This window comes from Nansenia antarctica (assembly GCF_963989245.1).
Source record: "Nansenia antarctica genome assembly, chromosome: 4".
Classification (NCBI taxonomy): Eukaryota; Metazoa; Chordata; class Actinopteri; order Argentiniformes; family Microstomatidae; genus Nansenia; species Nansenia antarctica.
Window position 1 is genome coordinate 62,959,992 of NC_137689.1, and position 15,348 is coordinate 62,975,339.

At 45.5% G+C, this 15,348-nt stretch overlaps 2 protein-coding genes across 2 annotated transcripts in view; both read right to left on the reverse strand.

Moving 5' to 3' along the window:
• Positions 1 to 771: 771 nt before the first annotated feature.
• On the reverse strand, positions 772 to 1,329 carry LOC308156243 (transmembrane protein 217-like; the record flags this gene model as incomplete). Its single annotated transcript, XM_080529592.1, has 1 exon — positions 772 to 1,329. One exon carries the CDS (start codon positions 1,327 to 1,329, stop codon positions 772 to 774), a length of 558 nt encoding a protein of 185 aa, XP_080385718.1.
• A 3,236-nt stretch (positions 1,330 to 4,565) lies between these two features.
• The window catches only part of st8sia4 (ST8 alpha-N-acetyl-neuraminide alpha-2,8-sialyltransferase 4), a gene marked incomplete at both ends in the record, with an annotated part of 13,414 nt that continues 2,631 nt past the window's right edge, over positions 4,566 to 15,348 (reverse strand). The window contains 4 exons of the mRNA XM_080529593.1: positions 4,566 to 4,845; positions 7,223 to 7,516; positions 11,392 to 11,649; positions 13,838 to 13,975. Coding sequence (XP_080385719.1) covers positions 4,566 to 4,845; positions 7,223 to 7,516; positions 11,392 to 11,649; positions 13,838 to 13,975 — 970 coding nt within the window. The remainder of the gene's footprint in view (positions 4,846 to 7,222; positions 7,517 to 11,391; positions 11,650 to 13,837; positions 13,976 to 15,348) is intronic.

A 15,348-nucleotide genomic window follows, 5' to 3' on the forward strand; every position in this document is an offset into this window, starting at 1 on the left:
TCTGTAGCAGCTTTTGTGTGTTGGCCTCTCTTGGGGAAATCTTTAGAGTCAATTCAGTTTTAATCACTTTCATGTTTTAGACACCAATATAGAGTAACAAATAAGTCTGGTAGTTTAGGAGAAATTAGAGATGAATTGGCTGAACTTTCACACTTACTCAAGTTCACTGATGCACTCTCATTGAACCGACAAACAAGGCAGGTTGGTTTTCATAACAGATGATTCTAATTTTGCTGCATAATATTTATGCAAAAATGTAGACTGATGCTTGCTGTGTGCATCAGTGTACAGAGATGTGTAGTTAGGCTACATGCTGCTTACACCTGTGGGCAATGTGTGCCATATATGTATGGTCTACCTTTCAAAATATTCAAGCTACCAATCAAAGCTTCAGTATTTCTGTCTAGTTATTATGTAATACCAGTCGTACATCCTCAGTCTAGTGGAATAAGAGAGGCAAGAGAAATAACAACTGAGAATACTTGAATATAATATATAATATAATATATGAAAAACAATGTATTGTTTGAAATATGGAGGCTAAATACAAACTACAGAGCAAAGTTAAAGAAATAACAACATTCACAGTACTCATATATTTTCTGCATGGGGGGTCAACTGTTCCAAAATGTGTTAATATCTTCCGATTCTCATATCTTAGATAGATGTAGACCTGTGAGAAGAAAAGAAAGAACCATTTTAGTTGTATTGCCTAATAAACCACCATCTGGAACCACTACACGAAAAGCCAGTTTGTCATGTTCACATACCTCACTGGAGGCTCTCCATTTCAAACTCATTAAATTTAAGCTTGAGCGGTGCCCCCTCTCGAGCCTTCCCGCCTTTACGCCGACAAGCCCCAGGCCGCAGCCTCTCCATGCCGTGTGTGATTACAAAGGCCAGCCAGAAGGGGTCTCCCACGAGCCGGCACACCATGCCGTACCAGGCCAGCGGACTCAGACTCAGCCCCACTGCCTTCATCTCTACCTGGAGCAGGGATGTGACTACCAGCAGGGCCACATCATACAGCGTCAGCCAGACTGCAAATGCCAGGATGCCCAGGGACCGGTGGGCCCAGACGGCATACAGCATGCACAGGGACAGCAGGATGGTGGCACTCTCCATGCCCAGGAGGGTGTAGTAGTAGTCGAAGCAGAGCTGGGGCAGGAGAAGGGAGCCTGTGGCGTTGAGGCTCTCTCTGGCTATGCGCAGGTGGCCCACCTCAAAGACCAGCTGCATGGTGCCCACCAGCATGAAGTAGAGCCCCCCGACCACAGAGCCCTGGTGGGGGGACATGCCACACATCCCTGACGACAGGAGGAGCTTCATAGTGACTGACTCACAGAGGAGCAGAGGGAGAGAATAGAGAGATGGAGGATGAGAGAGGAGAGAGATAGAGTGTACGAGATGATACAGGGTAAGAGGATGAGAGAGAACAGGAGATAAAAGGTTGGGGTGTTTGGTTTGAGAGTAAAAGTCTTGTAGCTCTAGGGCTAGGGCTGAGAGGCAATTAGAGATGAGAGAAGGGCCTGGAAGCACAGGCAGAGAGTAGATGGCTCAGTCTGAAGGGTCACTCCATCATGACCACTCATTGATAAGGTCTTCAGGATAACATCCACCAGGAACACTCTGAGTCTGCACACTCCTCATTCAAAAAGAGTCCATGTAGGACCTGGGGGGGAGGACAGGGCTTGTATATTGGGAGATACTAACCATACATGTCAGCTGACAAATAAACAGACCCTACACTGACACAAAGTTTTGGCACATAGGCCAAACTAATTGGAATGTCAAAACTGAAGCAAATCAATGTTATCAATGTAGTTATGGCATTATTATGACTGTCGTGTATTTGCCCATCTGTTAGCCTACTAGGATTATGTATATATGAATCACACAACATCCAAAGGTAAATATAAATAAAATCACAGCCCTTCTAAGGATTACAGATTATCTGATATAATCCTCGCAGCAGATGGAGCTATATACTGTATCTGACTATGTTTTCCATATCTATATGACGAAAAACACTTGCCTAAAGTGTAGGCCCTAAATTAGGCACCGTCCAACTTTAAACGAGCTGGCTAGCTAGCAACCTAGTTACGTTAGACACACACTCACCTGTTAATGAGATCAGCTTTGACGGTGTTTTAAAAGGTTATCAGCTGTCAGCTCAATAGCGTAGCAATAGTTTTTATTTGGCTAGCTAGAACTCAAATCCTGAGTCGCCAGACGACGGTCAATGTTGTAACTGTCACCGCCGTTGTGTTTTGAACTTGAACAACAACGGAGCACGCGGCGAAGAACGCAGAACGCTCGGCACTGATCTCAGCGCGCGAAACATGCTTTTTGACATGGGTCAAAATAAAATAAATATTTTAAATATTTGGTCTGTCCATATCTTTCTTTCTTTCACACTCTCTTTGTGTGCGTGTGCGTGTGTGTGCATTTTGTTGTTGTTTCCGGATAGAGCCTGCTGTAAATACCTGCTGTATTTTTTATAGCATATATTATATTGTGTATTTGTGCAATGTTGAGATATGACAGCTCTTTCCATGCTGCAAAACAACAAAAACATCCATGTCTGCATTAGCAGTTAATATGCACCAAAAAAATAGTACATTAATAAATCAATTTACAAAGTTTATTAACTTTTTTCTAAAATGCATTTTCACAAACATAGAAATTTGACAAATTACAAAAGAAAGTGAGAACAATTAAAGCTGTAAAGTTTGCAAAACAATTGGTATCAAATTTTTACCAAAATGATGAAATCCTACTCACATTCAACACCTGCTAGAATGAACTACAGGTATTACATACAAAACATCACAATCACGGTATAAATTACAGATGTATGAACAGTCAAAAACGAAGACAAATGTTACAATAAAGAAGATACAACTCCTCATTCTTTAACAAAATAAATAACTAAAGCCTAACAACATCAGTCATATCAAAGGCGACCTTGATCAGTCAATAAATTAAAGGCTATAGTGGCAGTACTCCATAAGAAACCCAACTTTATTTGAATGATTGGCCTAAAATAAATGCCCTAACATTCATAACTGTTGTTCCTTATTCAATACCATGTATGTACATTTTCACATTCTAGGTCTTTGACAATACAAAATTGACAGATTACCTGACAGATTACCTGACAGATTACCTGCTGCCATATACCGAATTACATTCCAATTCCACATTATAAAAGTTGTTCAGGACATTACCTTTCTCACACCATCTCCCAGAGGTCCACATCCAACCCCCTCCGGTTAGGTCTATACAATCTCATCTGCTAGCAACAAGACTTTCTGAATTAACACTGAGAACAAAACAAAAAAACACCAGGATGATTTCTCTAAATCAAACCTGGCAGGTAAGACATTTGATGATCATCTATTTCTTGAGCATACAATTGCTCTCCAAAAAGGCATATATCTTTTCTAACATTCTTTAACATTGGCATGACATCATCCATTATGTGAGATAAAATGCATTACATTCAAGCCTATTCAAGAAACTAGGGAAAAAGTCAGTGGTTTTGATATATGTAAATACAGTACATTATACAAGTATAAGTTACTAGAAGATAGCACAAGCATACAGTAGTTCAAATATCTTATATCAAAATATCTAAGTGGTACTTTGATCTGAGATATGAAAGTAAGACAGGTTGAGAGTGAAACAGGTTGAGAGAGACAGGTTGACTTCGATTCCTGTTACTATTACAATCACACAGATTTCTGATTGCTAAGAGAGAACCATCGATGTGTACGTAAAATGTCATATGTCCACTTTCACATCACTTGTCTTGTTCATATTCAGGCTTCAATGGCTATACAATATATGGTTGATCTCAATGCTGTTGTCTGTGATACATTCATCTATGATTACTGTAACATCCAGGTTTTACAAAAGGTGTGTCCAAACAAATACACAATCTGTGTGAAAGAGTAATCAATTAGAAAGAGCATATGTTTCAAATGTTTAAGTTATCTGACATCGAGACAAATACAAAAATAATTTTGCACTGAGTCTTCTAATACCTTTGAGGAGCAACACAATCTTTTAAAGAGAGGTCAAATGAAAAAGCATGTTATCTTTGGAATCAAATGTCTCGAGACCTTCATTTTCAAATATCCAAAACTGTATTCACTGAGCATTGTTGTATCCACTGCTTTCTGCTAGACTACTTATAACCAATGTAGAAACCTGTCTCATCATAATTAATCTAATCATCTCATCCAATTGATATTTCAACTATTATGACAAGAACCCCATACTGCTAAACCAGAAATGTAGACAATCCAGTTTTCAATTCCATTATTTTGTTTCTGTACATTTTAAATTGTATTTATTTTTTAAAGAAAAAAAGCACGCTGACTTTTAGTTGCTACTTTTACAATTGTTCGTAAAACATTCATCAACACACATACTCCTCCTCGGCCCATACACCCCAGCTGTCAAACAGCCTACAGTGGTGTTGTGTTCAAAAGTGTCAGTTTCTGTAAAGTGTCAGTTCCTGTATGCCCCAAAATGGCACCTCAGCGGAGAAGAGGCCTTCAGAGCGTGCACTTGGAGGTGGTTAGCTTCAGAGCGCCTTTGCCGTGGAGCATCTTCAGGGTTTTGAACTCGAGTGGCATCCTGTGGGGAGCTGCATTGGAGAAGTATCGATACTTCAGCATGTCATAGTAATGGTACTTCACCACATTGCCATTCACGTCCCTCGGAAACGGCCAGAATCCATACAGGTGGATCTGGTCGCAGAAGCGAGTGGACAGAGTGTACATCAACAATCCAGTGCTGGGTCGTTTGATATTGATCTTGTTTGTCAGCCAGTACCTGGAAAACAAGAACAAATTGTTTTTACTAGGCTTTGCTCCTGGCTTAACAAGATTCAATCAACGACACACAGAGCTAGGGCCAGCACATACATCACACAGCCCTGTTGACCTGTCTCTAGATCTGTATATGCTTTATCCCAGTCCTATGGCCAGCTCTCATTGTAGTCGAGCCATGCACAGGCAAAAGAGTTGTCAGAAGCACCTCAGCTCTGGAGCCAGTCACAAATTATATTCCTTCATAAACACAAAACAGCCCCATCCGCCACAGTGGATGATGCAAGGGGGCAATTTCAATATTTGATGATAGAATGACAGATTATGCTTGTACTTTAATGGAATGGCGGCTTGTTTATTCCGCTGAAGGTTTATATTCATGCTGGAGGCTGATTCTGTACACTGCCTCCTCTGAGAATTCCAAACATCAATGGACTCACAGCAGAGAGAGAACATTTTGAGGGAGGCTCACAACTGATGAATTAAAGAACAACCGACAGTTTTGGATTCCCAGGACAGATGCGTGTGGAGGGGAGACGGAATCGTGTGTTGGATGAAAAAACCCAAAAAATGAGCCCAGTTTCAGTGTGTTATGCTGTCAAAACATGTCCAAATCTTTTTCACTGTGGATCAAATGAATGCAGAATTGCTGTAATAACCTTTTAATAACACTGACCAGTTAACTGAATATTGAACCAGTCTGTGTAAAGAGAATGAAATAGCCTCTGCAGTTTGATCAAAGCTCTCCCACACAAACAGCCAAATTGATGCAATTAGTAATCACAAGGCTGTGCTAAACGATTGTCTTTGTTTATCTAATGTGAAGCATTTCAAACGAGAAGGCGATTCAGACATGTGGGAGCCTGCCTGTGGACCTGTGAGCCATGCCTGTCACCCCCTTCAACCAAACTATATTTAGCACAGACAGAGGCAGGATGGCAGAAAGATGTAATTGAACGAGCTTGGCTGCTATGGCAACTCACAAGGACATCGAATGTGCCCGTAAGAAATCAGACGGTCGCAGAGCATGCCCCAGGGAACCATCACTGGTCCAACCTTCCACCCACTAACCAATCAACTCATCAAGGTGTCAGCTGAACAGTGAATACCTTGGAGTGTTTTCTTGTGTTGCTGTATGAATGTATGACCTTCACCATGACCTTCCCCTCTTGCCAACTGAACTTGAGCTCAATATCATGCTATAAAAGATGAACGGTGCATTTGTTATAATGACAGCGATTCACAGCCACTTCTTTCTCATTTCAAAGACACCATCTCATCCCGCTTTATTCTTTTCATCCCTCTGATCCAGCTCCTTGACTTCTAAGGAGAAACAGCTCATTGAAAAAACCATCCCATTGTAGCCTACGCGTCTTACCTACCAATCTGCAGTGTGTGCGATGAATAAACAGTGGTGTGGAGATGTAGCTAGCATGCTGAACGCTAATGGAACCACGTGGAAATAGCCAGCTGATTGTAGAGCGCAGGGGAGGGATGTGATCTCAGGGATGCCCTCTACCGCGCTGCGTTAATGCTAACATCTTACCACAGGATACGCTACAGGTAGCCCGCTGCCAGCTCCATTCCCCCCCTTCCCCCTTGACTCCTGGAGACAGCGGTGGGGGGCAGTTGCTATGGAGAGAGTCCCCCCCCCCACCCAACCACCTAACAAGCAGTGCTATTTCCAGGTTCAAGGTTCAGACACCAAATACATAATTATTAGACAAATCGATATTTGCCTTTTAGTTCCCACACAGATTAATGTGTAATATACAGCATGCTATGAATTTGGTTTCAAATGGTATCAACAGAAACACACACAAACAAACAAACAGATGATGTCACTGCAGGAACACACACACACACACACACACACACACACACACACACACACACACACAATCAGAATTAAAGGACAATTTCACCATTAATGTACACCAGACATATTTGACTCTCATAAAGAGAGGATCTGTTACAGCACATTAAATATGTCTCATATTAAGTCATCTGCTCTACCTCCTATAACCTGACAGAATGTTCCAGTAGACAGCTTTGATGGTTTTCGCCACAGATTTCCAATGTGTACAATCGTATTCATGGCTTATTGATGAAACGCAACGAACCTCCTATGAGTTTAATTTGAGAGCATAAATGGACAGTAATGCTGTGATCGAGTTTCATCTGATGGTCCTGTTGTTCTCCACAGAGCTCTAAACGCACCCAGATGAATAACACCAGAAACATTTAATCCTCTCGTCTCTCAAATCCGCCTGCTGTGAATTAATGGTGAAATGGTCCTTTGATTTTGATTGTGGTGCGAGTGTGTGTGTGTGTGTGTGTGTGTGTGTGTGTGTGCGAGCGTGCACGTGTTTATATCTCACCCTCTGACGGCGTGGATGAGCCTGAGCGAGGGGTACGCCGTCCTGACCCTCAGCTTGCGTTGGACGATGATCTCGTTGACCCCCTCCACGTGCTTCTCGCCCCCCTTCACCATGAACGCGGGGATCCAGAGGACGCTGTCGTTCAGCATCTGCAGGCGCTCCACGAAACGCTCCGTGTCAGCCTCGTTCCTCAGGCCGCCGTACGCTCGCTGGATCACAGAGGGGTTCATGGTGGTGAAGTCTGACCTCAGGCCAACGTCCTCCGCAAACTCGGCCAGCGGAGCCAGGTTACACCTGGGGAGAGGTGGGGTGAGAGGACAGGGGAGAGAGGGAGGTTAGACAAGGAGGTTGGACCTGGGTGACATTGAAGCACTGCAGAATACTGATAGAGAGAAGGTCAGAGGTTATAGCTGTTACAGCTGGGGGGATGGACGGAGAGAATTAGACAACGGTTGTTTACGGTTTGAAAAACAGTTTGTTTTTGTGTGTGTGTGTGTGTGTGTGTGTGTGTGTGTCAGAATCAGAGCAGATCAGAGAATCAGAATCAGAACTGCTTTTATTACATCCAATGTACAGGTACACAAGAGTACAATTCTTTGGCTTAGGTTCTTCAACATGGGCATTGCAGCAGGATACAAAAGCGCAACAATAGAATACAGTAAAGTATTAAAGTAAGTAATAATAAAATAGAATAAAGTAATAAAGTGAAGAAGTGATGATAGTCGTACTACAGCGGAACCAGTCACACTGCAGTAGAATCAATAGTGCAAAATGCTATGATGAAATGCAATATAATACAATATGCAATATGATACAGATATGATACAGTAGCCTACAGGAAGTCAAGTAGTAGTCAGGTAGTGTTCAAGTAATGTGCAGGTAGTCATATAATATATATTATTTATGTAGTGAAAGAGTGGATGGTTTGGGGAGACAGTCTTTTCTATTCTTCCAGTGCATTTCCCCAGGAGCCTGATGTCTTGAGGGAGATGTTGCCGTTTGACATTCTCTGGGTTTTAGCGCCGTAGCTACAGAACCATTTCCCCGACGGCAGTAGCTTGAACAGTCGGAGGTCTTAGAGCCCATCTTCACCACTTGTTTACGGTCCGACAGGAAGTCCAGGATCCAGTTGCATAGGCTCGTGTCGATGCCTCGGTCCCTGAGCTTGCTGTCGATTCTGGAGGGGACTATGGTGTTGAATGCTGAACTGTGGTCTACGAACAGCATCCTCACGTAAGAGTTTCTCTTATCAAGGTGGGTGAGGGGGCTGAGCGTAGCGCTGTCTGTGGCAATGGCGTCATCTGTCGATCTGTTTTCTCAGTAGGCAAATTGGTGAGGGTCTAGGAGGGTGTCTGTCAGCTCCCTGCAGATCAGGACCTTAACGATCTTCTCAAAGCATGTGCACACTATGGAGGTGAGAGCAACAGGGCGCCAGTGGGCATTTAGGCATGTCACCTTACCCTTTTTCGGTACTGGGGATGATGACAGATGACTTGAAGCAGGAGGGTACCATGCCCGTGGAGAGGGAGAGGTTGAATATGATTGAGAAGGTGAAGAGTGTGTGTGTGTGTGTGTGTGTGTGTGTGTGTGTGGGTGGGTGTGGGTGGGTGTGTGCGGGTGTGTGTGCGGCTGTGTGTGCGTGCGGGTGCGTGTGCAGGGCAACGAGAGGGGAGAGAGAGACAGAAACAGTAAGACTAGTATATGCACCAGCCCTTAATGAGACATTTCCATTGCGGACTTGAGGGAAAACAAACTCAAAACGCCTACACACTGCACTACAACCCTGACCTCAAGGACATCCCAGGGAAAAAGTCCAGAACATTCTCCCCACAGCAGTGAATGAATATGGATGTGGAGGCTGGTAGAGGTAGAAATCACCCTCCACCAGCCTCCCCTGATATACATACACAGTGTTTTGTGAGACCAGTCAGCTGGAAGTGTATTGGCATTGGTGGGTGTCTTGTGTAGTGTACATAGTGTGTACATAGTGTGCGTAGGTGGGGTGTTAAATAAACAAGGTCCTCAAACACACTGCCTTCCCAGATCAGTCTGAGAGAACAGTACGGCCATCTGTAGCCTGGACAACAGAGCAGTCAGAATCACCACCACCATGTGAAGATGTCAGTGGAGGCTGGTGGAGGTGGAAATCAGAGGATGGGCTCGTTGTAATGCATGGAACGGAATGAGGAATTCCTCAATCCATGACTTGCATTACAATGAGCCTGTCCTCCGATCTCTACCTCCACCAGCCTCCCCTGGAAGACGGATATACAGTATCCCCTTTTAGCATTTCCTTCTCCTGTGTGTGCTGTATTTCCTCTACGTTTGTCCTCTGTGCCATTCGTGTCTCACACAACAGCTCGCTGTTCCCAGAGTGAGGCAGACTTTAGATGTGTACCACCACCTAACAATGTGACAGCTGCAGAAAGCAGGCAGCATCTGTGTCTATCTGTCTGTATGTTCTCTGTTTTCTATCTGCCTGTTGTCTGTTATCTGCCTGTCTGTCTGCTATCTGTCTGCCTGCTTGCTGTCTATCTGCCTATCTGTCTGTCTGCCTGCGATCTGCCTGTCTGTCTACTATCTGCTTGCTGTCTGTCTGATCTTGCTGTTAAAGCCCCACCCTCACACTTCATCAACAAAGCAGACGGAACAATTTAAAACACAAATATCTGGTTCTGTTATCGGCCGCCTGCGAGTAAGAGCCAGATATACGGATATATATTATTTTTTTTTCTGAGTGGGGCAGTCCCACTCATATTTTTCCTTTTAATGACAGACACAGTAGAGATTATGACAGGAAGGATGGGTGAGAGAGAGAGAAGGGATGACATGCAGGATATGTCCGCTGCTGGAATCGAACCGGGATCCCCGCGGTACATGGTCAGCGCTTAATCCACTACGCCACCCAAGCGCCCCAGATATACGGATATTAAAGTGTTCCCGCCTCAGCCAAGCCTCTTGGGGGGGGGCGGCTGTGGCGCAGGAGGTAGAGTCGCCGTCTAATGATCACAAAGTTGGCAGATCAGCGGTTCGAGCCCCGGCTGGCCACATGTCGAAGTGTCCTTGGGCAAGACACCGAACCCCAAAATTGCTCCCAGTGAGCGGGCCGGCGCCTTGCATGGCAGCTTGCCGCCATTGGTGTGCGAATGTGTGTGTGAATGGGTGAATGAGAGGCCGTTGTAAAGCGCTTTGGAGCAGCTTTGTAGCAGCAAAAAAGGCGCTATATAAGTGCAGTCCATTTACCATTTGTTCAAGTTGTTTGTCGGAGTTTGACATTCACACATAATTGTTGATGAATCTCAACATCTTATCCCTGTCACGTAACCTGACACATAAATTAAACTGTTCTAAATGCACAGGAGATGTTTGCCTCCTACCCATCAGCTCAGATTGTTTAGCTAATGAAAGAGAGGCCTCGTCAACAGGGTAAAGCAATGCCTAATGAAGTACACTGAAACACACTGTTGCCGCTGCATATTTTACGAGACACTTGACGGGAGAAGAGTGATGGCATTTGTCACATTTAATTGAATGCGCCGTTCTCAGGCACATAAGCTTCAAACTGCTCGTTAAAAAGCGCACAGGGGATCACATGACCATGGCTCTGGCCATGAGCCAACTGCCTTTATGGTTGACCAAATAACTGGCTTATATCCATGAAATAATGATAACTAATATTGTCATTTGCGTGAGTGTTTGAAGGTAGGTATACTGGTTCCTGAGGTGTTAGAGGAGAGCTAATGACACCTTGGTGAATGACATCACACATCTACTGCCAGACAAGCTCCTGTCTTAGAATGTCAAAGAGAATGTCATTGTCATTACAGCTTTACCAACTGTATGCAAAAGGATACAACACAGCCAGAAGAGAGAGGGGGAGAGGGAGGGAGGGGGTAAAAGTAGAGAAGAGATAGAGTGGGCATAGAGAGAAGGGGAGGTATGGAGAGAGAAGAGAGAGGAGAGAAGGACGGGAAAAAGAAACAAGAGAGAGGGGGGGGGGGGTAAAGAAAGAGGAGAGGGGGGGGGGTAAAGAGGGAGAGGAGAGAGGGGAGGGTAAAGAGAGAGAGAGGAGTGGGAGGGGAAAAAGAAGCGAGAGCGAGAGAGAGAGGAGGGGAGGGGGGGTAGAGAGAGAGAGAAGAGAGGCAGAGAAAGGTCAAAGAAGAGCGTACCGTATGACAAAGTCGTGGCTGTCGATCTCCTGGCCACAGCCGCTGCCGAGGAGCACGCCGGAGTTGCCGACCACGGCGCACGTCTTAAAGCGGCGGTTCTTCAGCGGGGAGACGTCGGGCAGCAGGCTGTGGAGCGTCTGAGAGACGTTGAACGTCCGGCGTCTGTCCAGCACATAGTGGATGGTGTCTCCTGGCTTGAAGCTGCTCTTCACCACCGATACGTCACGCTCGGCATCTAGGAAACGCAGGATGTCCTTCCTGTGTGTGTGTGCGTGTGCGCGTGTGTGTGTGTGCGCGCATACATGCGTATGTATGTGTGTGTGTGGGGGGGGGGTATGTGTGTGTGGGTGTGTGTGTGCGCGCATACATGCGTATGTATGTGTGTGTGTGGGGGGGGGGTATGTATGTGTGTGTGTGTGTGTGTGTGTGTGTGGGTGTGTGTGTGTGTGTGTGTGGGGGGGGGGGGGTATGTGTGTGTGTGTGTGTGTGTGTGGTGTGTGTGTGTGCGCGCATACATGCGTGCGTATGTATGTGTGTGTGTGTGTGTGTGTGTGCGTGTGCGTGTGCGTGTAAAAGAGAGAGCATCATTATGAGTAACTTCAACTGACTTCAACTCATGAGTAATTTCAGTCTTCATGCGGCAGTTGCCCCAGATGGATGACTGGATTAAAACGCCATTTCAACAGAGAGTCTCCTCAAATCCAGGATTACCGTACGCATAATGTGTGTCTGTGCAACCGCTCAAAATGGCAGATTGTTCAGATTGACTGTCAGTTGATTGAGTTTCAAAGCCTTGTGATGTTAGAGGAGACAGGATGATGTCTCTCCTGTCAATAAGATAGGAGGTAACAAACACTGCTTTATTAGCTATACAGTCAATCAAACTGACTGTTCCAGAAAACACACACCCCCCCCGCCCAGGGAGAAAAGAGCTCTGGGCTCTGGCCACAGGGTCAGTCACTTTCAGCCCTCCTGAAGCAGCTAGGGGTTAAGTGCCTTGCTCAAGGGCAGAAAAGGCAGTGGTACCTTAGATATGATGCCAGCTCACATCCTGGGTTGGGGATGGAACCAGCGACCGACTGATTGCTGGGCGGCCTCCCTAGCCTCTAGGCTACCTGCCCCCTCATAAGGACTAATGATGTAATGATGGTAACTCAGTATTATTGACTCTGCTCTCAAACGGGCGACTCTGTATTGACTCTACGGCTGACTGAGAACAGAGTCTAACGCTTCTGTGATCGGCTCCTGTTGTGATCATGCAGCCAAACACACCCCCCACATTAGCAGCCCCAGCCAGGGTGTGATCAGACACCTGGGAGGAGGCAAGATGGAGGCGAAAGAGAGAGTTGTACCAAGAAGCAGAAACTACACTTTCACACCAACAGAAGTGTTTTTTTCTTTTCTGGTGCAATGTTGTTTTCTTGCCCAATCAGCATCAGAGGCTGAAATATGAGGTGAGGGGGGAAATGGAGGAAAAGATAAATGGAGAAAACTGTCCTACATTTCTCACGGCGAGTCAAACAGCAATATCTTGATTGGCCAATTACGCAGAGTCTGGAAAAATAGCACATTGGAATAATAAGTCCAGAGAAGGCTACCTGCTAAACGAGCAGAAACTCTCCAGTGTCAAACAGTAATGACAGCTTTGCCGTCTGAGCGACTTCCCCACTCACAGAGGGCTGTGTGTGTGTTTGACTGTAGCCCTACTTAGCTGAGTCCCTAGGCGGGGGGGGGGGGTGAGAGGGAGAGAGAGAGAGAGAGAGAGAGAGAGAGAGAGAGAGAGAGAGAGAGAGAGAGGATCGCTGAAGAAGAGAGAAAGCAAAAGAAGGAGAAAGAAGAGAGAAAATAGGGGCGTGCTGCTATTCTTAGCATGGCAATAAAAAGGCTAAGTTGTCTGTCCACAGACAGAGACACACACACAGTAGAGCTACATGAGCTCAATGGTGTTACGCCTCCCTACGGCAGGGGTCAGATGTCGAGGAGTGACATCACCAGGGACAGACACCAGTCAGTATAATTGGACACCAGGGATTCTGAATCGAAGTATATCTCTGACATGTCAGCTAGAAATGGTGAACTGAACAATTGAAGCATTTGTCTCTGTTCTCCATTTCTTTGGTTGACATGTTGTACTCTAAGGTGGTGATATGGACATTCAATACAGAGGTTTGATCTACAGTCTAATCTAAACACATCAACCACTCTGTGAGGTCACATCCTGTTGACCATGCCACTCACCATGCTGATACAGCCCTCCTGGCACCCTACGGTGTAATAGTGACAGTGCTGGATGAGGGAGGAGAGACACACACACACACACACACACACACACACTCACTCACACACACATATTCAAGTGCTCTGAGACCTGGTAAAAGAGGGGCTGTCTGTCAACGTAATCCACACTAATCCAATATCAATACCTGTTCAAGAGCTGTCTACTCACCTTATCATGAGAACCAGTGTTGAGTTGACTCGCCATCGCTGGATGGAGGGCTGTAGGAAGGAAGGCAGCGCTGATCTTCTGCTGGGGCTGTTCTCTGAGCTGTTCTCCATCAGCCGCGAAGTACTGAGTTCACCTTCACTGGATGGGGGGAGAGGAGAGGAGAGGAGATGGAAGGGGAAGGTAACAGAGAAGAGGTGAGGAGAGGGGAGGTGGATGTAAGAGAGGAGAGGAGAGGAGGAGGTAAGAGAGGAGAGGAGAGGAGATGGGAGGGGAAGGTAAAAGAGGAGAAGAGAGGAGAGGAGGAGGAGATGGGAGGGGAATGTAAGAGAGGAGAGGAGAGGAGATGGGAGGGGAAGGTAAAAGAGGAGAAGAGAGGAGAGGAGGAGGAGATGGGAGGGGAATATAAGAGAGGAGAGGAGGAGGAGATGGGAGGGGAATGTAAGAGAGGAGAGGGGAGGGGAAGGTAAGAGAGGAGAGGAGAGGGGAAGGTAAGAGAGGAGAGGAGGAGGAGATGGTAGGGGAATGTAAGGGAGGAGAGGAGATGGGAGGGAAATGTAAGAGAGGAGAGGAGAGGGGAAGGTAAGAGAGGAGAGGAGAGGGGAGGGGAAAGTAAGAGAGGAGAGGAGAAGGGAGGGGAATGTAAGAGAGGAGTGGAGAGGGGAAGGGAAGGTAAGAGAGGAGAGGAGAAGAGAGGGGAGGGTAGGGGAATGTAAGAGAGGAGAGGAGAGGGGAGGGGAATGTAAGAGAGGAGAGGAGAGGGGAATGTAAGAGAGGAGAGGAGAGGGGAGGGGAAGAGAAGAGAGCAGAGACGAGAAGAGGAGATAAGACAGTTGGGTTACATCTCAGTAAACACCCAAGCACAACGGCAAATGAATGTGTCCTACTAATGTGATGTGACTAATGTCATCTCTCATTGAAGACCATGCAACAACATAGTCATTACAGTGTAATTAACGACAGTGAATGGTAATAGACTAGATAGTAAGTGCACAGGACTGGATATAAAGCTCAGAGCGCCACCCACACACACACCCACACACACCCACACACACACCCACACACACCCACACACACACACAGTACAACACACAGTGCAACACACAGTGCAATACACAGTGCAATACACAGTGCAATACACAGCACAATACACTCGTTTACACACGCAATGTTTCCAGTGAGGAGGTTGTAACAATGAAGTCATCAACTTCCCATAAATAAGAGAGTATGTATACAGCCATTTGTTTTCTAGTCTGGGTTCTTCTCCAAAAGTCACACCTTTCAAATCAAATCAGATTTTAATGGTTATTTACACAATATAGAGGATACAATGTCATGAAACACTTTAGGTTATAAGCAACTCCTCAACAACGCAACAATCAAACAATATCCATAACAACTTGCTGAATAAATAAAAAGCGCAATGACCATATCATAACAAAAGGAGCACACACAACAACAACAGCAGAACAACGGTAAAAGCATAACATGTAAAGACGCTTTACAGACTGTCT